Here is a 21859-nt window from a genome sequence, read left to right on the forward strand (position 1 = left end):
TGCCTCCCCTGTTTAGTTTGAGAGCCCAGCTGATTCCTTCCCTAACCCAATTAGGGGGGGAAGGCCTTCATTCCAAGGGCTTTGCTCTAAAGATCCGCATTCCTCCCCAAGCACTTTTGACCTAAGTCAGCTTAAAGGCCACGGCAGCCGGCAGCAGGGGTGCCTGAAGCCAGCCCCTCCTATCGAGGGGCCTGGATTCCAGAAACAAAAGAGCAGCCTGTGAGGGGCGGCCTGTAAAGCCCTCCCGGATCAGGCAGGCACTCGGCTGCCAGTGTGGGAGGAAAGGGGCAGGAACCGGGCCAGGCAGAGTGACCTTGCGCTCAGGAGGGCAGGGGCAACATCACTGTGGCCAGCAGATAGGGTGGGGGCAGGGCACAGATGAAGAGGGGCATCGGGACAGGCAGAGGCTTCCAGAAACTCTCCCTCCCAAGCCGCGGGCCCTCTATCCCCTGAGCCCAATAGGAGAGCACGTGTTCCTCAGCTACACCTAGAAATGAGCAGGCTGGGGCCAGGGACAGGTGGCCGTGAGGAGTTCAGGTGCGGGGGTGGAATCCACCTTACAAAAAACTGCCTCTGTTACCAAAATACTTTATTTTGGTTTTTAAAAATAGTAATAATGAAAAAAATAAAAATAGTAACAAAGAACAAGAAAAAACTTAGATATACAACAAAATGTTCACAGCGGTATCTTGGACGGCTCAGATCTTGTGTGATTTTTATTTTCATGCTTTCAACACTGGATTTTTAAAAAACACTCGAAGTAAAAAAAAAAAACCCAAACTCAGAATAGATTGGTGGTTGCCACAGGCGAGGGGGTGGGAGATGGGCGAAATGGGTGAAGACGGTCAAAAGGTACAAACTTATAAGTATAAAGTAAATAAATCCTGGAGATGTAATGTACAGCATGGTGACTACAGTTAGTAATTCTGTCTTGTACATTTGAAAGTTGCTAAGAGAGTCAATCTTAAAAGTCCTCATCACAAGAAAAAAAAGTAACTATGTTAAGTGACAAATGCTAACGACACTTATTGTGGTGATCATTTCCCAATATATACAAATATTCGATCCTTATGTTGTACACCTGAAACTAATATAATGTTACGTCAATAAAAGAAGATTGTAGGCGCCTGGGTGGCTTATTCGTTAAGCGTCTGCCTTCGGCTCGGGTCATGATCCCAGAGTCCTGGGATCAGCCCCGCATCGGGCTCCCTGCTCAGCTGGGAGTCTGCTTCTCCCTCTCCCACTCCCCCTGCTTGTGTTCCCTCTCTCGCCGTGTCTCTGTCAAATAAATAAAATCTTAAAAAAAAAAAAAAGATTGTTTCGAGGCTGAAAAGTACAGCATGGGGAATATAGTCAATATACTATAATAACGTTGTATGGTGACAGATGGTAACTATCATGGTGAGCATAGCTTAATGTACAGAACTGTCGAGTGACCATGTTGTACACCTGAAACCTAACATAACATATTGTATGTCCAACAACCTTTAAAAACAAATTAAAAAATAACTTCCAAAAAAAAGACTGAAATTAAAAAAAAACATTCAATGTGTAATCAGTTTGAATTCCAATTACTGTATTTCCAGTTTGAAAAGAAAAAGAGGGAGGGACTAGATACCCACTGTATTAAGGCCCAGCTCAAAATGTATCCCCAAGGATTCTCTGGCAATCCCACATCATGACTGTGAGAAAATCAGCCCTTTCATAAGAACATGCCCCATGCCAGCACTATGCTAAATATCCCACTTCGTCCTCACAAGATGCAACATCCCACCCAAGTCCAACCCACAAGTAGTGATCTTTTTCTTTTTCTTTCCTTTTTACTAGTTATAAATTATATATTCACTGACAAATTTTCAAAAGTAGAAAAAAATAACAAATATCACTTCTGATCCCTCGCGCAGAGAAGTCGTGTTAAGTTTTACATGGATTCTTCAGATGTTTTTCTCTGTGCAAACCTCCACAACAGGGGACCATAATCTGCAATTGTACCCCACTTCCCCTTCAAGATGGCACTGGAAACCATGTTTTCAATGGTCGCCGAGCGTTTCGTCATTGTGCGGTTGTGTCGTGACTCCATCAGACCCCCATTCTGGATGTTTGGGCCGTTTCTCTTCCTTGCGGTGTCCGTGCCGGTCCTTCCCTGGCCGCCCTCCCTGCCACAGCAGCCTGTCCCACACTGTGCAGTGGCTGTCGAATAAAGGGTTTGCTTGCTTATTAACTGTCCTCCTCCTTCCATCCTGCAGAATGTGACCTCTGTCAGAGAGAGGGAGTCCTCTTCCCTCCAGGTCTTAGATGTACCCCTGGTACCTGGCACACAGCAAGGGCTAATGAGTATCTGCTGAATGAGTGAATGAATGTTTGAATGAATGGAGTGTTTTTCGTGATGAACACAGATGTGACCTCAGCCAACACCAGCTGGGGGAATGCTTTCTCTGCCCGTGGCCATCCCTGCCTCACCCCAGTCTCCTTATCCAGCCCTGCATCCTTCCTTGGTAACCAATGGGGGTGTGGGGACTGCCCCCTGAGCGGGAAACTCTGCTATGACATGGGACACTTCTGTGACTAGAGGCACCATTCTGGGGAAAAGGAAGGTGGTACACGTTCGGAAAAGGCTGAGTCCTTTAATAACCACTCTGCTTGCTGACCAAGAGCTCTGTCTGGGGGTTCCAAAGCAGAAAGAGGATTATCTGAGAGGGACAGTGCTCTGAGAAAGGCCACGGACAAGTGAATCACAACGCATACAGGACCCAAACTGGGATGCATGCAGAGGGAGCAGGGCTGCCTGGACAGGCTTCTGAAGATTCCAGGCACGTGGCTCGCAGCCACTGCTCTCCCCTCCCCCAAAGGCACTGACCTCGGCAGAGGTGGCAAACACTCTACACCTGTGCTGGGCTCAGATGTGCCTGGGAGAATGGGTGAGGCCAGGCTGAAGTGCAGCTAAACAGGCCCGAGCCCACAGCCAGGACAGCTGGGCAGGGACCCTGGCCTGTCACTGCTGCAGGACAGATGGGGGAGAAAATTCAGCCTGTGTTCTTCACACACAGGCTCTGCCGGCATTTTGAGGCTAACCTCAGAGAAGTTTGAAGGTCACATGCGCTGTAAAAGTTCAGCCAGTCACCCCTGGTTTCTCCTATTAAGGGAGGAAGGGAAGTCTTCATTTTAACCCTTGGTGTCCTGCACTGAGTTGTTTTCTAATTGCCTTATGGTTTTACTTCTCAACATTAACCTACTCTTCCTTCAGATCTTAGCTTAAAAGTCACTTCTGAAAAGTGTTTCCTGGTCATGCCTCTATCAGATATTCCCCAAGCATCTAGAACTTTTCTCCAACCATCCATCCATCCATCTGTCCATCCGTCCTTCCACCCATTTACTTTTAGTGTCTTTCTTCACTCCTCGACTGTAAACATCACGAGGAAAGGGATGGGTTCATCTTGTTCAGCTCTGTGACCTCAATTCTTGACACAAAAAAGATACTTAATAATTAACAAAACATTCAAACTTGGACAAAGGCAAATACTTGAAATGAAAAGGTAAGTAAAAATGATCTGCTCCTGATCTTAGATTGAATGAAACGATCATAATGTGCAATTCCAAATGCTCTTGAAGACCAGAGAGGTGGTGTAAGATCCTAAGGATGCTGAATTCTAGGAGAAAGAGAAAGCTCTGTCCTTGCCTTAGGGTGGCACGTGCCTCAGTCTACCCAATAGCAGCAGAGGGTGAACACAAAGGAAGCAGGCAGTGTTTTACAGGGGACTGGGAACTTCAAGAATGATAAATTATGCACACTCCACACTCAGTCATTTCCAAGGCAGTGTTTCCCAATGTGTGTTCCGTGACATCCCAGACCCAAGGTTCACTCCCTGAAGAAGAGGGATCTGTGGGCCATACTATACACTGCATACTACTTTGTTCCTTCCTAAAAGCTCACTGGAAGCCCTGAAACATTTGTTCAGGGAAAAACTTAACATAGTTTTAGGAAACTCTAGGTTCAATCTGTTTATCCACAGATCACCATTACCACCATCCCTTTCGGGGCGGGGGCGGGGGTGGGGGGTGGCGGGCAGAGTAACAACATCCCAGAGAGCTCGTTCTGGGAGATGGTGCTTTAGGGTGCTGGCAGCTGCGCATGGGTGTGCTGGGGAAATTAAACCCCAACGCATCTGCAAGGTGAGACTCCGGAGAAAATTCCTGGCTCAACTCCCAATAAGTTGATGATGCTAAGCCGAGAGATTTACTGAAAAGCTCGCTGAGATCAAAAACCATTGCTTTCACGTGCAGAATTGCCCTGGTAAGAATTTCCCCACAGCCATGCCATTAGGAGCCTAGGAGCAGCACAAGAGGCTCCAGATGTCAGCTCACCCAGGCGGCCCTGGGTGCCCTGCCCTGCGGGGTCTAGGGACTCGGCTCCAAATTAAATCCCCCCCCACCAACCCTCCAACTGCCCCACCTCAGATATTATATACACATATCTTTTCTATATATTCTATAGAAACTCAACTCCTGATCCTCTGCAAACACCTGATTCCTCCTTGGAAGCCATCTACTGCTACTGAGTAGACTGAGGCACGTGCCACCCCAAGGCAAGGACAGAGCTTTCTCTTTCCCCCAGAATTCAGCATCCCCAGGCTTTTACACCTCCTCTCTGGTCTTCACAAGTATCTGGAATCACCCATTGTGATGAAGAGTTCTATACAACCTTCCATTTTATATACATGTGTTACATACATAATTTCAAATACATATGTATCTCATTTGCCAGATACTGTGTCCCATGCATTCTGTCCTCTCATCCTCCAATAAGCCCACAAGGTGGGGATTATCAGCATCCCAGTATTCCAGACGAGGACAGCTCAGAGAGGCGATGGAATTTGCTTAAGGTCACCTAGCTAATAAGTGATAGATCTGAATCTGGCCTTTCTGACTCCATGCTCATAACACGGTTTTGTGGCTTCCATGGGATAGTTTAGGTTTGTGTTTTCCTTCCAAAGTGATGTTATCTTTAACCGATTATAAGATATCTTATTACTATAGAAATTTTAGAAAACACAGATATGAATACAAAGAAAATTAAATTCACTAGCAATCCCACCACTGAGAGAGAAGTGTGAGCATGTACACAGTGTTGATTCTCTGCACACATGTGCCCCCCCACTTCTGTCTCTCATTGTGCTATCGCCCTACGGACAACTGTTAACTCCATCTGGGCTCTCCATCCCAGCCCTCACCCTGCCAAGGTGGGCCCAGTCAGTGGTACCACCCCAGGACTGGCCGGTACCCAGAAAACCGAGGCCACACTGCAGGTTAGTGGCAAATCCTGGACCTGGACATCAGAGGAACTGGCTGGGCCTGGGGTGTGATGCTGCGTTGAGTGTGACAACCACTTCATAAATGGCCAAGGTCAGAGCGGGGCTGAGGGGCTCTCCCACACTGGCCACTGACTGAAAACCACACTGGTCTCCTCTGTGCTTCCCGCCATGCTCATCCTCAGTGCTGCCAACCACTGCCTCCCTAGGGAGGCTGGGCCTCCAGGCACTGGGCCAGCTGGTTGGGAAACAGCTTGAGGGATCGTGTCTGCCTGAGAACAAAGGGTAGCAAGACAGGAAGAAACACCATGTGTAACCAAGGTGACCAACAGGAAGTGGAGACTTGCAAATTGAAAGGGAAAAAGAAAGGGGAGGGGGGTAGGCTGGTTCTTCAGAGGCCTCAGGAGTGCACACCACTGACCTGGGAGGACCTAGGAGGCCCTGTGAGGCCCGAGGATCACCCTCCTTCCCCTCTCTGCCCCAATTGCTTCATAAAGCCCTGGGAGGTATTTTCGGTAAAGAACCAACATCTCTGCAAGAAAACTATTTCAACACCCTCGAGAGGGTGGCTTGCGGCACACAGAGCCGGTGACATCCCCTCCTGCTGACCTCCGGCCTGTAGCTTCCTGCCAGCAGACAGAAAGGTCACGCCAAGCCACCGCATCTCTCACGGGCCCTCTGAACTCAGGAAAGGGTCAGCTCCGGACACACCGCCTCATTCCCAGGAGCCAGAGCCTCTGCCCTCCAGAGCAGACTGTGACAGGCCCGGCCACGGCTGCTGGGCACCCAGCTGTGGCCAAAGACATGTGTGCCCACCTCTCCGTGCTCCCTCTCCCACTCCGGCCCCCGGGACCTCCCAACACCCCCACAACACTCGTGGCCTTTTTATAAAATGTCCCCTAGGTTCGTTCTTCATTTCGGCAGCTTCCGGATATGACCACATCCCTCACACCTTCTCAACTGGGGGTGCCCCTCATTCTCCCACACCCTCCATTATCTAGGTGCAGGGGCAGTTCTCTGTAACAGGTCCAACCCTTGGATCTCTCTACCTTCCCTCCTGGGTCACCATTCCTAAGCGGTGGCCTCAACAGCTCTTCATGTGACACTTCCAGATCCTGTCCCCGATTTCCAGATTCCTTCTGATGGATCCTCCTGGGCACCCTGGCCCTACCAGCCTGAAACAGGTGAGCAGGGTGAGCACTACCACTAGTCCTGAGTCGCTCTGCTGGGACGCCATTCCCCCGCTGATCTACTGTCCAGGGTTTCTGCCACTGTGGTCAGCTGATCACAGGCATTGGGATCTTCTGAGAATTCACAGAAAAATGGAGGCTTCCCCCTGTACTGACTTGGATAACGTCTCCCCAAAATCCCTATCTACCCACAACCTCAGAATGTGACCTTTTTTGGGAAATAGGGTCTTTACAGATGTGATCAAGTGACGACAGGTTGTACTGGATTAGGGGGGGCTCATAACCAATGACTGGTGTCCCCATGAGGACAGAAAACAGAGACACACAGACATAGGGAGGAAAGACTAGGCAGAGACGGATACAGGAGGAAGACCAGGTGAATATGGAGACTGAGAAAGGACCAATGCAGCTACAAGCCAAGGAGCACCAAGGAAGAGGCAAGGAAGGATCCTCCCTGAGAACCTCTGGAAGGAGCACAGAGCTGCAGACACCTTGATTCTGAACTTCTAGCCTCCAGAACTGTGAGAGAATAAAATTCTACTGTTTCCAGTCTGAGGCAGCCCTCGTGGTCTACTGCATTCCCCATTTCCAGCCTTACTCTCTGAGACTTCCTGGGGACGCAGCTGGGCGCCCATCTGGGCTTTACGTGCGCTTCGTTTGAGCCTGACGCTTGACCACATGCTCCATGAAGGTAGAGAACTTGGTTGTGTTCACCACTTCTATTCCCAGCAGCTCGTAGTGCTTGGCTTGTGGCGGGCTTTAAAAAATATACGTTGAACCCAAGAATGAACGCGCACCGATGTTTAAGAACTGCCAGTGTCTTGGTCAGGACAATTAACTTGTCTTTTTTAAATTTTATTTATTCATGTGTCAGAGAGAGAGAGAGAGCACAAGCAGGGGGAGCGGCAGGCAGAGGAAGAAGCAGGCTCCCTGATGCGGGGCTCAATCCCAGGACCCTGGGCTCATGACCTGAGCTGAAGGCAGACGCTTAACCGACTGAGCCACCCAGGTGCCCCACCTTGTCTTTTTTTAAAGCAACAATAATAATCAATGAGATAATAATGAGATAATGTGCGCCAAGCATTTAACAGCGTCTGGCCTATTGTAGGCGCCCAATACACATCAACTCCCTTAAGTGAATGGAAGTATTTAGAGGAAACAGAAACTAGCACATGCTAGGAGGAGCTTTCTAAGAACCCCATGTTCACTGTGAAAAAAGCCAATCGTGCTCAGCAATGGAAAATTACTTTGTTCCAACTAGTAAGAAACTTGAAACCCTTCCCTCCTTTTGTTAACTGGTCCTTTGACTCTATTTCCTAAAACTCTCAAGTCTCCCCACTTTCTGCCCTAGTTCAGATGTCATTTCTTTGGATCACCACCAACGCTGAAGGCAGAGGTCTCCAAGGCCAAGGCCATTTCCCAGTGATCCAGCATTACGTCCTCCTAGTACTCCGCGTGCTCGCGGGACACGCGCACACCTCTGGGAGCCCCGCATCCCCAGAGCCAGTGCTCCTGGTCCCTCTCCTCCCCTCCCCTACTCACCAGACCGCCCTTGGCAGGTCCCCGAGTGGCCATCACGCACTGCCCTGGGCCCTGGGAGATGAACTTCGTCCACACCTCTCTCTGCCTAGCAAGCTTCTGCTTATCCTCTGAACCCAGCCCAAACCGCACCTCCTCTTTGAAGCTGTTCACACATCTCTAGGCAACGAGGTATCACCATCTGCACAGTAGTTAACAATGTGAGCTTTGGAGCCAGGTTGCCGCCTTCAAATCCTGGCTTTGCCGTTTTCTTAGCAGTATGGCCTTAGGTAAGTCATTTAACTACCTAAACTTAAGGATGTCTCACCTGTAAAATGGGGATAATTATAGTACACGCTAGAGGGGGTTGCCTGAGGACTTGGATCGTCAAGGGAAGGTTTGTCAAGCAAACACCCATTAATGTACAGTAATGTGGACTATCGTGCTTGAGTGCACACTCCCTGGCAGAGCCCCCCATAGGTCTACAGGTTATACTTGGGGCTCAGTGAGTGCTGGATAAAGAGGCTGTCTGCCAATGAGGCCACGGAGATGGTCCAAGGAAATAAGCCAGAATTCTGCCTTCCCCAGACTCACGGTGTAGAAAGGTTGCCTGTGGCCCCTAGGCTTCCTCCTTTCTCACCAGAATGCTAAAATCCCTTCCTCCCCAAACAGGCCTCCAGGGAAGTTCCCGACACCTGGGAAGATGTTCCTAGTGGTCTGACAAAAGTGCCCCCCAAAAGCACTTCATGGCCAATCTCAAAAGTAACCATGCAAAATAAACCCTGAAGTGTTAAGGGATAATGGGGTATGATGCCTGCAACTCGGTTCCAGAGAAAAAACGAATAAAGATGGAAGAAGAGAACGATAAGGTGCATGTGTTAAAATGTTCCCGATTGCTGTACCGTGCTGGCAACTCTTCTGTAAGTTTGGTATTATTTCAAAACAGAAAGTGAGCACAAAAGGAGAGACTACCAAGAGATATGAACTCAGAGCCAACAGCTTTATACCACTAGCCCCCGCATTCTCACGTCGCTCAAGGGCAAGTTTGTGTTGCACCATCACTGACTTCAAGGCTGGCTGCAATTCTCCTGCCTGTCCTAAGTCAGACTCTGGCCAGCAGATCGCATGGTTTTAAAGCCCAGCTCTCTCACTTAAGAGGGAAGCCCTGGCTGAGCATTTAAGCTCTCAGAGGCCCTTTCTCTACCAGCAGGATGGATTCCTGGGAGCCATGCTTACCTACCCCATAAGCCTGTTTCAACAGCGAAGTCCAGGAAGGCAACGTGTGGGCTGTAGGGCACGGACTCCAGATAAGGTGTCCGTGATGTGCAGCAGTCACTCTGCTGGAACTGAAGAGACACAGCCCCAGCCTGCCCTCACGGGCCTGCCCTTTACAGGGGTTAAGCCAGTTCTAAATCGAATATTCCCTTTAAGAACTGTATAATTACAAATCGTGCTAAGCGCTGAAGGAATAACATGGGGTGGTCTGAGAAGGTAACAAGGGGCCCAGGCCTGACCTTGTCTGGGAGTCAGGGAAGGCTTCTCTGAGGAGGTGATGTCTGAGCTGACAGCTCAACAGCAGGTTACAGCATATTAAAATCCCACAAGAGCAGGGAAGTATAGAAAACAAATTGTGAACCATGTACTCAAGTTAAATGATCCCATGAGGAAGTAACAGGCCAAATCAAGGGTAGGGGACATTTATCAGAACAAATGACCTGGTTTCTCCAAAAGGCAACATTATGGGAAAAAAAATGTTTTTAAGGGAACGGGGGCGGGCAGGGAGACCATCATGGAATAAAAAACTTAAGAGTAATTTTTTAAAAAAAGATTATTTTTGGGGGGTGGGTTGGGAGAGGGAGAGAGAATCCCAAGCAGACTCACCATTGAGTGCAGAGCCCAATGCGGGGGTTGATCCCACAACCCCGAGATCATGACCTGAGCCGAAATCAAGAGTCAGACGCTCAATCGACTGAGCCACCCAGGCGCCCCCAAGAGTAATTCTTTAAGAAATGTAATATGTGGACTTTATCTGGATAATGTTTTGAATAAACCAACTATTTTTGAAGCACATGGACAAACTAAACATGGACTGGACAACAATAAATATTAATGAATTGTTGTTAATTTTGTTAGGTGTGATAATGGCATAGTTGTTACATTAAAAAACAGTCTGTTAGCAGATATTTATAGGTAAAATGATATGCTGTCTGGGGAACAGATGAAATAGGTACTAAGCTCGGTGGAGGGTACATGGGATTCATTTTACTATTCTCTCTACTTTTGTGTATCTTTAAAAATCTCTATCATAAAAAGTTAAAACAAACTGAGGTACACTCCAGAGTCAGACATGCTCTGAGTTGTCTGGGTTTTTCACAATGACCAGAAAAATCGGCAGTCATTATGTGCCAAGCTGTCTTCCACAACATCACATCTAATGGGTCCCCCACAGCAAAACCAATTCCCTTCTGATGGGCATTTAGGTTCTTTCCAACTTTTCCTTACAGTCATTGAATCTAGTTCCTGGTGCTTCTCTTCTAATGACCCTCCCCTCCCATTCTTGTTCCCCCAGCCCACCCACCCAAGTCACTGGATGGTCATTTCTGGACTGAGTAGCTCGTGGTACCAGTGTGGTTGTCTGTAACCCAAAGAACGCCCAGGCTCTTGCCTCGCCTGCCCCTGTGACCTCCAAGGGAGCCAATGCCTCCGGACAATGCAAATCTGGAAGGATTCAGTTTCTAAGGAAGTGCCACCTGGGGTCGGGAGCAACACACCGAGGGGGCACTGGGAGTTTTCTGGCCAGGGCGGGAGATTACCTCAACAGCGCTCTCCCAGCCTGACATGCGTCCCAGGCCGGTTCCCTGCTGCAGATGGGGCTCCCCAGGTCCTGGGAGATATTCAGAGTTCCCTTCCCATTCCCCTCCAGCCTCCAGTGCTTTTCCCACCCTGGGTTCCCATCCCTTTCAAACACAGCCAGGAGACACCACTTTGACCTATCCAAAGAGCACTGATTTTTTTTTAAAAAAGCAATACCTTGGTCTTGCAAAGCTGTTGGGAAGCAGGCACTCTCCCACACCACTGGTGGAAGTGCAAACAGACGCAACCTTTTGGGAATTTATTAACTGGTGATAGGCAAAATTCTCAAAATTTTACCCTATGACCGACAATTTTATTTTAGGAATTTATTCTCACGGCCATATGCACAGACAAACTAGGATCACCACCATGGTGCAATTTATAATCAAACGGTCCACTAGAAATGCCTCAAAGGACAAGCAAGAAATGGATGAAAGAGTTGTGTTGTATACATAAACAAATGGAGTATTACTCAGCAGGAAAAAAATAAACTCCTCATAGACACAACAACACAGATGAATCTCACATTATGCTAAATAGAAAAAGGCAGACAGAAAACAGTACGTGCGGGTGACTCCATTTATATGAAACTCCAGGAAAGATAAATACAATCCACAAATAGCAGATCACTGCCTGGGGCTGGGAGCAGGACAGAGTGAGTGACTGAGAAGGGGCACAGGGGAGCTTTCTAGGTTGATGGCAGTGTTCTATGTCTTTTTTTTTTTAAGATTTTTTTTTCAAGCTTATTTATTTAAACAATCTCTGTACCTAATGTGGGGCTCGAACTCATGACTCGGAGATCAAGAGCCATGTGCTCTACCAACTGAGCTAGCTAGGTGCTCTGGCAATGTTCTATATCTTGAATATGGTGGTAGTTACATGAGTGCATACATTTATCAAAACTCACTGTGCACTGTAAACTGAATGCACACTTAAGATCTGTACATTGCACTATAGATTACAACTCAATTTTAAAAAATGAATAAGCAGCTCCACCTAAATATCCAACAAGGAGATGAGCCAACCAAATCCTGGTGTATCCACACAATAAAACATGATGCATGGCATTGTAGAAAAATAGTTAATGACATAAAGTTATTTTGTATATAGGGTTATGAAAGAAAAAAATTAAGTTACAGAACTATAGTATACTACAATGGCATTTTGTAAGATAAAATATATATTTTTAGATAAAAAATGGCCAAAAAGAAATATCCCATCCATTTATTCAATAAAAATTTATCCAGCATCTACTATATTCCTTCATAGTTACAATGAGCAGAAAAGACAAAAAAAACCCAAACCCTTCTGGTCACAGAACCCTTCTGTTCACTGGTTTCACAGAAAATATTTAAATTATTAAAAATACACATTAAAAAAATCAAATGGTACAAGAAAGTGTAAATTTTACTACACTTGTGTTAGAACACACACACATACGTGTGTTTGTTTATGCATAGAATAACTCTGGAAATATTGACAAGAAGCTGGGATCAGTGGTACCTTTTAGAAAGGGTAAATGGAATGGAACTAGGGGAATGGAACAGGGTGGAAGGAGGCCTATTCACTATCTACCACCGCCCCTTTTTAAAGATTTTATTTATTTGAGACAGAGAGTGTGACAGCGAGAGAGAGAATATGAGCAGGGGGATGGGAAGAGGGAGAGAGAAGCAGACTCCCTGCTGAGTAGGGCTTGATCCCAGGACCCCAGGATCATGACCTGAGCTGAAGACAGATGCTCAACCGACTGAGCCACCCAGGCGCCCCACTATCTACCCCTTTATATAGCTTAGTTTTTGTTACCATGTTCTCATATTACTTATTCTAAATTAGCACAATCGCTTGTTTCTAATTTTTTTTTGCTAGTGTCCAATAACCAGGAATTGGGTGCAGAAGAATGATACAGAAATGTGTGCATGATAAACTATGAAATGAACAGAGTGTTTCGACTCAAGATATTTTCCTTTTTTACTAAAAAAACAAAACACAGAAGACAAAATAAAAATGTATCATGATGACATGCACACAAAGGAAGAGAAGAACCTAACCCAAAATATCATTACTTCCAAGTGCTGGGACTGTAGGAGGAATTTTACTTTCTTCTGTTTGCTTGTATTTATTTTTGTAGTCTCCTAAACAAACACACAAGCAAAAAAAAAAAAAAAACCCAAAAACCCTACCCCACCCTGTGTGTGTGTGTGTTTGTGTGTGTGTGTACGTTTAATAACTTAAAAAAAACAAAAAGAGAGAAAACAGCAGACCCACAGTGTCACCTCTTTCTGCCAGGTGCTCAGATACACCAGAGAATCGTTGGCTACACTCCCTTTACCCAAGGGGCTGTGTGGTTTAGGAAGACAAAGAACAAGTCAAGGGTAGAGGCACGGGGCCAGATCAAAGCTTTAAACATCCTTCCCTCACTTGGCACAGGCTTCCCCAGTCAACTGGGGTACCCGCCAACCCCCTGCCCTCCCCCAAAATCCAGAGGCCCCAAAAGCTGACCGAGTACATCCATACCCATGTATTTTCTCCTGGGACACCCAGGAGGCAGGTGGGGGCGGGGATCACACCATCCTAATGTGCAGACGAAAGGAAGGCTCTAAAGCAATTTGCTTCATCCACAGGTAAGGTGCATGAGACCAAGTCTCAGGTGAGTGTTGTGGGCACACTGAGAGCTTCTGTTGTCTAAGACCAGAGGGGCTCATGAGAAAACACCCAATTCTGATTCAGTTTTGTCCCCAGCTCCCTTCAGAATACAGGTGGGGGTCCTGGAGTCAGGGAGTCTCAAAGCTGGATGCCACCATGATGACGTCTCATCCAGGCCCCCCACCCCATTTCTCAATCCGTCTTCCATCCTCTCTATACAACCCCAGGGGGCAGCCCCATCACCCGTGCCAACAGGACTGCAGGAAACGCTGCTTATACTAAAAGCCTCACCTTCCCCTCCAGGAAGGGCCCTGAGGGCCCGCAACTTAGGGTCTCCCTTGAAGACCACAACCATAAGGCAGCCCTGTCGGTGGATAAGGGTTTGTCAAAACCAGCTATTGGGGTCTGATAGGCTTAAATGACAGATTTCTGGAACTAAGCTGGGCAGACACGTCCTGTGGCCAGTATCTAGAACATTTTCTTATTGGTAGATCCAGTTTGGTCTCATGATTTGGGAAGAACTGTCCCCTGGGTGTGCAGAAACCCAAAAGGGGAGGAGAACAGAAAAACCAGTTAGGGCTCGATCCAGGCAAACTGGGAGCATGGACTTGGATCAACACTTTCTATAAAGAGTCAAATGGTCAGCCTTGCAGCGAGGAAGTTTAAGGAATTTAGGGAGAAGAGTGAGAAGAAAAAAACACTGATATTGGAAGAGACAAATAAAAGGATGTGAAAGCTTTGGAAGCCACTAGAAAATGATGTGGCTTTAACCCAGGGGCAGGGGACCGAGCTGGGGTGAGATTCTACCACCTCCAGCTGTCAGAGTTCGGGTAAGAGAAGGCCTGGAGGTGTCCCTCCCCTGCCCTGACAGGTTAGAACACCATCACGTCCACCCCAGGGACACACGACAGCGGAGGCCAAATCGCTTCAGGGTGAGAAGCACCACACACAGCTGAGGTGCCAGGACCAAATAAGGAAGGCCCTTCCAAAGCCCAGAGCAAGGCCAGAGCCTGGGACTGCTAGCTGCTCAGGGTGGTGTAAAGAAAACCCAACTTGGAGAGTCATCGTAACACGGACTGAAACCCAGGGCCTACAGTACCACGATGGTACAGCCTTGATGGTCCCCTGCCACAGATCTCCAATCTTCGTTAAAATGGATGTTTTTGCAAATGAATTTATGTTCAAGCTCTGATACAATGATCTCTTTGCTCTCAACAGTTACACCCTCTGAGTCTTGTAGTCTCCCATCTGTGTAACAAGGTCAATGCCAGCATTAGGGGTCAATGCATGGGGCGGGGGGCATGCTCGGCACACCGCCTGAAACAGTAAGTGCTCAATCAACAGTACCTGCCAACGTTATCATCACTAAATGTCATTTTTGTTGATGGTGTGTAGGAAGATCTTTGTATAAATTCAGTCACAAATCAGTAAAAATGTCCTCTATCAGTCTACTGGTTCAAGAAACGTGGTCTCACACAGGTAAAGTTCTCTGAGTGTGCAAAGAAAGGAAGCTTCAGGAAGGAGGCTGATTGCCCTGCAGATCTCGGCAGGCCAAGAAGACCTCCGAGATATCACATGACCCCGATCCTAGGATGAGGTGAACAGGATGAAGGAGGGAGCCTCTGACACGCAGGCTCCCCAGGGCCCCGGAAGATAAAGCTACCAGATCATGCCAAGTAGGGCTTATCAACATGGCTTTGGGAGGGTGGGGTCTTAAATTTTAAACTTATTTTAAAGCTATTTTTTTTTTTAAAGATTTTGTTTATTTATTTGACAGAGAGAGACACAGCGAGAAAGGGAACACAGGCAGGGGGAGTGGGAGAGGGAGAAGCAGGCTTCCCTTGGAGCAGGGAGCCCGATGCGGGGCTCGATCCCAGGACCCTGGGATCATGACCTGAGCCGAAGGCAGACGCTTAATGACTGAGCCACCCAGGCGCCCCATTTAAAGCTAATTTTAAACTTAAGGTGGGTTCCTCTTTTGGGGGAAAAAGAAAAGGTGGCTCTCAGTTTGTTTTTTTTTAAAGATTTTATTTATTTATTTGAGAGTGAGAGAGAGAGCACAAGCAGGGAGCCCAACGCGGGACTCGATCCCAGGACTTCAAGATCATGACCTGAGCCAAAGGCAGACGCTTAACCAACTGAGCCACCCAGGTGCCCCAGGTTTTAATGGGCTCTCAGCTTTAATCTGGATACTCATGGGGACATACACCTGGTAATGGGGAAATATCACCAACAGCCTCACTGTCGCCACTGGCCTGGTGAGGATCTGCTCCCCGCCTCATGTGCACTGAAGAAGTTCAAGGGCACAGGTGTTACAAACCTGACTCCCCCGTACTGGCTGGCAGCCCCACCCCCGGGAGGAAGTAGTTGAGAGAAAGGGATTCTAGGTCAGTTCCAGCAGAGGCAAGGCCAGGAAGGATGATGAAGGCAGCAATTTAAGGCTGAGCATGGGATAAAAGTAGCCTGAGAGAGAGACATTCCTCCAGAGTGATGTGGGCGGGAGAAAGGTTCCATTCTCCCCATCACAGTCAGGATGCTTTAGGCTAGCTGCTTAGAATTTGCTGACAGTGTCTAGCTGCTGGGTCCCAGGGACGTGACTTTTGGAAAACTGATGCCTTTCTCAGCCTCAACCCCCTACCATCCAATAGCCCAATGGGATAATGATGCCTTTCTTAATAAGGATTACCTGTCAGACTTAATGAAGCCTTCCGAGGGTAGTCACAAACCCCAAGCCTTACTCTGACCACACACTACATGAAAGTGACTGTTGGTTTCACATTCGGCCTCATATTTAACAATCATTAAGTGGAAAGGCACAATGCCTGTCACGTGACATGTCTCCCACAGTTCTCAGGTCCTCAGTCACTCCTAACATTCCTATAAAATCCCCCCCCGGTTACAGAAGAAGAAACTAAAGGAGATCATTCTTCTCACAACTCCGCTCAGATCAGAGAGGCTCTATTCTGGACCCTGACACCTGGCACTGAGTAAGACTGACACTGGCCGATTCTTGCAGAGCATACGTTCTAGCAGAGGGGAAAAGATCATCAACAGGAAATAAATCCAGATACTGGTGAATACTATAAAGAAAACAAAACAGGATGATATGATGGAGAGACACAGAGGAATAGTAACAGAGGAATGCAGACTTCAAATAGAGGGAGCAGCCAGTGCAAAGGCCCTGAGACGCAAAATAAGCTTGACTCATTCAAGGAAGAGAAAGGAGGTCAGTGTGGGAAGGAGTGGGAGACAAGGTAGGAGAGCAGGCCCAGGCCCAACTGTGTCGGGTCCTACAGGCAGAGGTAATTGTGAGTGCAATGGGAGGACACTGGAGGTCGTTAGGCAGGGAACTGACACGATCTAAGTTCTGGTGCTAGGGGGAAGAATGGACAACGGCGGCCAGGTTCAAAGTTTAGAGAGATTAAACACACGGCTTGGAGTCTGACCGCCGTAACTAGTCTGCATCCAACACCACAGTTCACTTCCAGTGTCACATTTTACACACGAATAGTATAACACTATTCTGGAATCACACATCTGACAAAGTGGGGCTCCCGTTATCTCTGTGGCTCCAGCCTTGCTTCCTGCATCAATCCAGGGAGCAGAACCACTCCTGGTTCAATGACTGACAATTCAACAGCACACATGCAAACATGCTCTGTGTTCATCTGGCAACATTTGACAAACAAGGAGGGTCGACTGTGTGCCAGACACTTGCAAAGTTGTCCTACAGGGTTAGAAATGTATTACTGGAATAGATGTTTACTAGAAAATTACTCTGGGGAAAATGAAAGGCCAGCCCTCATTCCTTAAGAAAGGTGAGGCTGGGCTGGATTCCCCCTAGTCCTCACTTTTCTCTGCACACTCTCCATAAAGCCAACTTGTCTTGAGGGGCATCTGCTTCTTTGAACAGAAAGAGGAAATAAAGCAGAAAAATAGTTAATATATTGGGAAGGCAGGACACTATAGCCAAAGGAACCTGAGATAAGACGCCGGGCATCACAGGGGACCCCGGGCATCAACCGCCGGGTGAGGTCTCTACTTCTAACCTGTAAAACCTGGGCCAACCTCCTCCCCGAGGTGGGCAGCCCGTAAGAAACTACCACGGATGGCACTGTGGTGTGGCTGAGGCACAGTCAGTGGGGGACTGCCTGCCCCTGCTGCCCTGAGTGGCTGGAACGCTTGGATAAAAGATGGGGGATTCTCAGGTACCTGAGCTCGTTCAGTTTCTACTGCTCTCAGAGAGCCTTCCCGCATGAAAGGGACAAATCAGGTCACAGTCATTGCTCCCGAGCTCTGAGCAGAACGGACAACACTCAAGCCTATGAGAACCAAGGAAGCCGAGTTTCCATGGCAGTTCGCTCTACTTCATTTAGCCACCACCCAGAAAAGAACCAAGCCTAGACTGACTGGTCTGCTTTCTAACTGAACACCAAGACCTAGATTCCTTCTCTAGATGACCAGAATGGGCTGCATGTTGGCCATTCTGCTCCCCCGGGAGAGGACCAAAGGAAGCAGAAAAGAGCTATGGCCTGAGAAACCAATGCAAGACAGAGGTAGACTAGTAGGCACAGGAAAATAACAATAATAATACGGTTGGAAGACAGCTACTACCTGATGAGGGGAAAAAAACCCTGAATAGCTGGTGACTTTTTAAGCAGAACTCCACAGACACTAGGTACAAATGCACTGGATGTGGGACCTGTCTGTGCAGGGACCCAAGTACCCCTCTAGGAAGGCCTCTCCCTCCCTGCATTGGGCTGAATAGTATCCACCCACGCCCCCAAATTCATGTCTACCTAGAATCTCTGAAGGTGACCCTATTTGGAAATAGGGTCTTTTCAGATGTAATTAGTTAAGATGAGACCATACTGGATTGAAGTAGAACTGGTGTTCTTATAAGGAGAGAAAACAAGACAGACACACAGATAGAACGCCCTGTGACAACCAACTCAAGAGTATGCATCTACAAGCCAAGGAACGCTAAGGATTAGGATGGCCCTGCCAACACCTTGATTTTAGACTTCTAGCCTCCAGAATTGTGAGAGAACACATTTCTTGTTTTAAGTCCCCTTGTCACAGCAGCCCTAGAAAACCAATACACAAGGGGCGCCTGGGTGGCTCAGTCGGTTAAGTGTCTGCCTTCTGCTCGGGTCATGATCATATGGTCCTCGGATCCAGCCCCGCATCAGGCTCCCTGTTCACATGGGAGCCTGCCTCTCCCTCTCCTCCTCCCCCTGCTCTCTCTCTCTCTCAAATAAATAAATAAATAAAATCTAAAAAAAAAAAAAAAAAAAAAGGAAGGAAAACCAATACACTCTATTTCACACCTGTTTCCCAAACCACCCTTCCCAGTCTCAGCCCAGAAGCAGGAGGCAAGACACACAGGCCATGCCACCAACCTTCTTGGAGGTTCTACCTTCTCAGTGCCCATCAGCACTTCTCTCTTTAAGGTGAGCAGAGTGAGTGTAGGGATCACATATCAGCCGCCCCCAGAGGCAAACTGGCAGGGGACAGGGGAGTGTTTGTTTTTCCCCACATCCTCCCAGTTTTGTAGCCTCTCACTTAGACTAGTTAAATTTTATTCAGTCCCATCCCAGAGATTTTTTTTTGAGGGGAGCATAACTATATATTCCGTGTACTTTCATTTACCTAACATTTCTTTATATCGAGTCACAACTTTTTCTATCTTAAACTGCTACATCGTTACAGTCAATGAGAATCAGCATCATTTATCCTATGCAGAACTTGCTAGATATACATTTTTAAATTTCACATTAAAATAAATGCACAATCTTTTCTTTAATGTACTATTTAAAATCATCTCAGGTATCAATACTATGGGAAATACAGCTTTAAGTAGTACAGTGACTATCTCCGTTTAGCTGTCTGGGTTCCTAATAAGTAAAACCAGTTAAAGCTCTCCCAACCTCCGGTGTCTCCCCCACGACACTCCGGGAGAAGGGTAAGGGCAGGAAGAAGGCAAAGCGCCGGGAGTTTCGAGTACCTACGCGGGACGACCAGAGGACATCGAATCGAGACCCAATTAAATGCCCAGCCCCACGACCGCGGCCGGGGAGGAACTGACCTTCTCGCGAAGGGTGCAGTGGACGTCCGAGGCGACGCGCCCTTCCCACCACGGCTCATCCATCATCGGGTATGCAGCGCAGCGATCCGACGCTACCGGGCTCTCAGGGCGCACCCTGCGTGGACACCGCAACTTGAGCAGCCGCAGCACGCCCCCCGGCTCCGACCCCCGGCACCCTTACCCTCGCTCGTCCCCGGCTGGGGCCCGAACGGGCGCCCCTTCCTGCCCTGCTCGGCGGAGCTGATGGTCGTCTCCGGTCCCGGCAAGGGTGCGGTGCCCCTCTGCCCTCTGCTCGCGGGAGCCGGGGCGACCTGGAGCTGTGCAACAGCTTGCCGAATTTTTATCTGTCTTTTTGCAAAAGTTGCAGAGAAAGTTGTCCACTCCGCTAGGTCGCCCGAGGCTGGGGCTCCGGCAGCGGCCACCGGCTCGCCGTCCCCAACTCCTCCCCCGCCGCCCAGCCTTTGTCCTGCTCCCACATCCTGCCCTAGAGCCGGGGCCAAACTCACGCATCCCTCTTCGGGCGTGGGGGGCTGCGGGCGCCAGGCCCCTATCAGAGCCGAGCCGGCGGTGCCCTCGGGTGCCTGCACGCGTCTGGGCGAACGAGCGGGGCGCTCCACGCTCTCGACGGCCGCTTCCGCAGCCCCGCTCGCCCCCGCCGCCGCCGCCGCAGCGCCCCTGTGTGCGCTCGGGTCCCGCCGCGGCTCGCAGCCTCCCGGCCGCCGGGGGCCTCCCTCCTTCGCTGGGGGAATTGGGGCCCGGGCGTCGCGCATGCGCCGCCGGCCCGCACCCCGCGGGGCGGGGGGCTGGGAATTGGAGTCTTTTCTTTCACCAGTGCTGGCTCCGCTTCCTGCCCGCCCTCCTCCCCCGCCTGGGTGGAAAAGCTTCCTCTCACCTTCGCGGAGACTCTGGGTGGCCTCCTGGGCGCCTCGCGGGCTTGCGCCGGGAGCGCAGGGACCGCAGCGCCACCTGCGCGCACCACGCGTGAAACGCGCGGGCAGGATGCCCCCAGAAAGTTCTGTCTCCCGCGTGCGCTGCTGTAGCCAATCTTACGTAGGTTTCACCTGTTTTTCCTTTCTTTCTTTCTTTTTTTTAAACTTGTCCTGCTATGGGGAGGTAGATTTCCAAACGGACAGTTCCCACGAAAGCTCGAGAAAAGCCACTCTTGGTTATCCACGAGTCCTTCATTCTAAAGGAGGATCAGTAAGTGAACTGGTATTTATTGTGTTCCCGCAGAGTGTAGATCTCCTCTTAGGTTAGAGGAAAACCCGTCTTTTGGAAGGGTCCGGTGGCTGGAAAGTATTGTCATTTTAATTCAGCTGATTGTTTTCGGAAAGGCACTCCCTTGAATCAGCTGGTCTATTGGCACATCAGTGGGCTGTCCTCTTGGCTGATTGGGTTTTTTTGTGGTACTTCTGGAGAGTCACAGATCTGTTTCCAATCCACCTACAAACTGGATGATTTTTGCCAAGTTCCTCACACGCTCTAAGCCTGGGAACCTTCTTGTATAAAATGGGAACAAAAATTGCAGCAGCCTGCTGGAGATATTGTATTATTAAATAAGATAATTCGTGTAAAAGAATAATCGCCATGTCAGGTGTACAAAGAACACTCAATAAATAGCCACGACTAAAGAGCCTTTAGTTTCTGACCGATTTCCTGCAAGCACATACCCACCTGGAAAAAAATTTTTAAGTCAGCTTTGATAAGCTTCAATTGGAGCTTAAAGAGCAGTTTTAATGTAATATATATATATATATATATACATACATACATACATATACTCTTGTAAAAGTGTAAAATACCTAGGAATAAACTTACTGTTAAGTGCAGGCTCTTAATGAAGAAATTACAAAAGTTGAAACATAATAAGAAAGGCTTGAAGAAATAGAAGGAGGTGAAAATACCAACTTTACTCAAATTAATTTTTTTTAAGTGGGCTCCATGCCCAGCGTGGAGCCAACTGTGGGGCTTGAACTCAGAACCTTGAAATGAAGGCCTGGGCTGAGATCATGAGTCTGATGCTCAAGCAACTGAACCACCCAGGCACCCCTCAAATTAGCTCTTTTAATAAAATTCTAATGATTGCAGATAGATAGGGGTGGGTGAGGGATGACACATAACACTTTTTCTAACACTCAAATGGAAGAATATCTGTGAGAAAACGTAAGCTTTTTATATTTTAAGCATGGAGGATAGACCTGCGTTACCAAATCTTAGAACATATTGCCAAGCTGTAATTATAATAGTGTGGTGTTGATACA

At 48.3% G+C, this 21859-nt stretch overlaps 1 protein-coding gene across 1 annotated transcript in view; it reads right to left on the reverse strand.

Moving 5' to 3' along the window:
• CCNJL (cyclin J like) overlaps nt 1–20205 on the reverse strand; it is a 52733-nt gene extending 32528 nt beyond the window's left edge. The window contains exons 1-2 of the mRNA XM_032403468.1: nt 20105–20205; nt 19599–19713 (exon numbers count right to left, since the gene is read on the reverse strand). Of these exons, the coding sequence (XP_032259359.1) occupies nt 19599–19664 (66 nt within the window). The 5' untranslated portion in view covers nt 19665–19713; nt 20105–20205. The remainder of the gene's footprint in view (nt 1–19598; nt 19714–20104) is intronic.
• Nucleotides 20206–21859: the final 1654 nt, after the last annotated feature.

The sequence above is a fragment of the Phoca vitulina genome, unplaced genomic scaffold, assembly GCF_004348235.1.
Source record: "Phoca vitulina isolate PV1807 unplaced genomic scaffold, GSC_HSeal_1.0 scaffold6, whole genome shotgun sequence".
Taxonomy (NCBI): domain Eukaryota; kingdom Metazoa; phylum Chordata; class Mammalia; order Carnivora; family Phocidae; genus Phoca; species Phoca vitulina.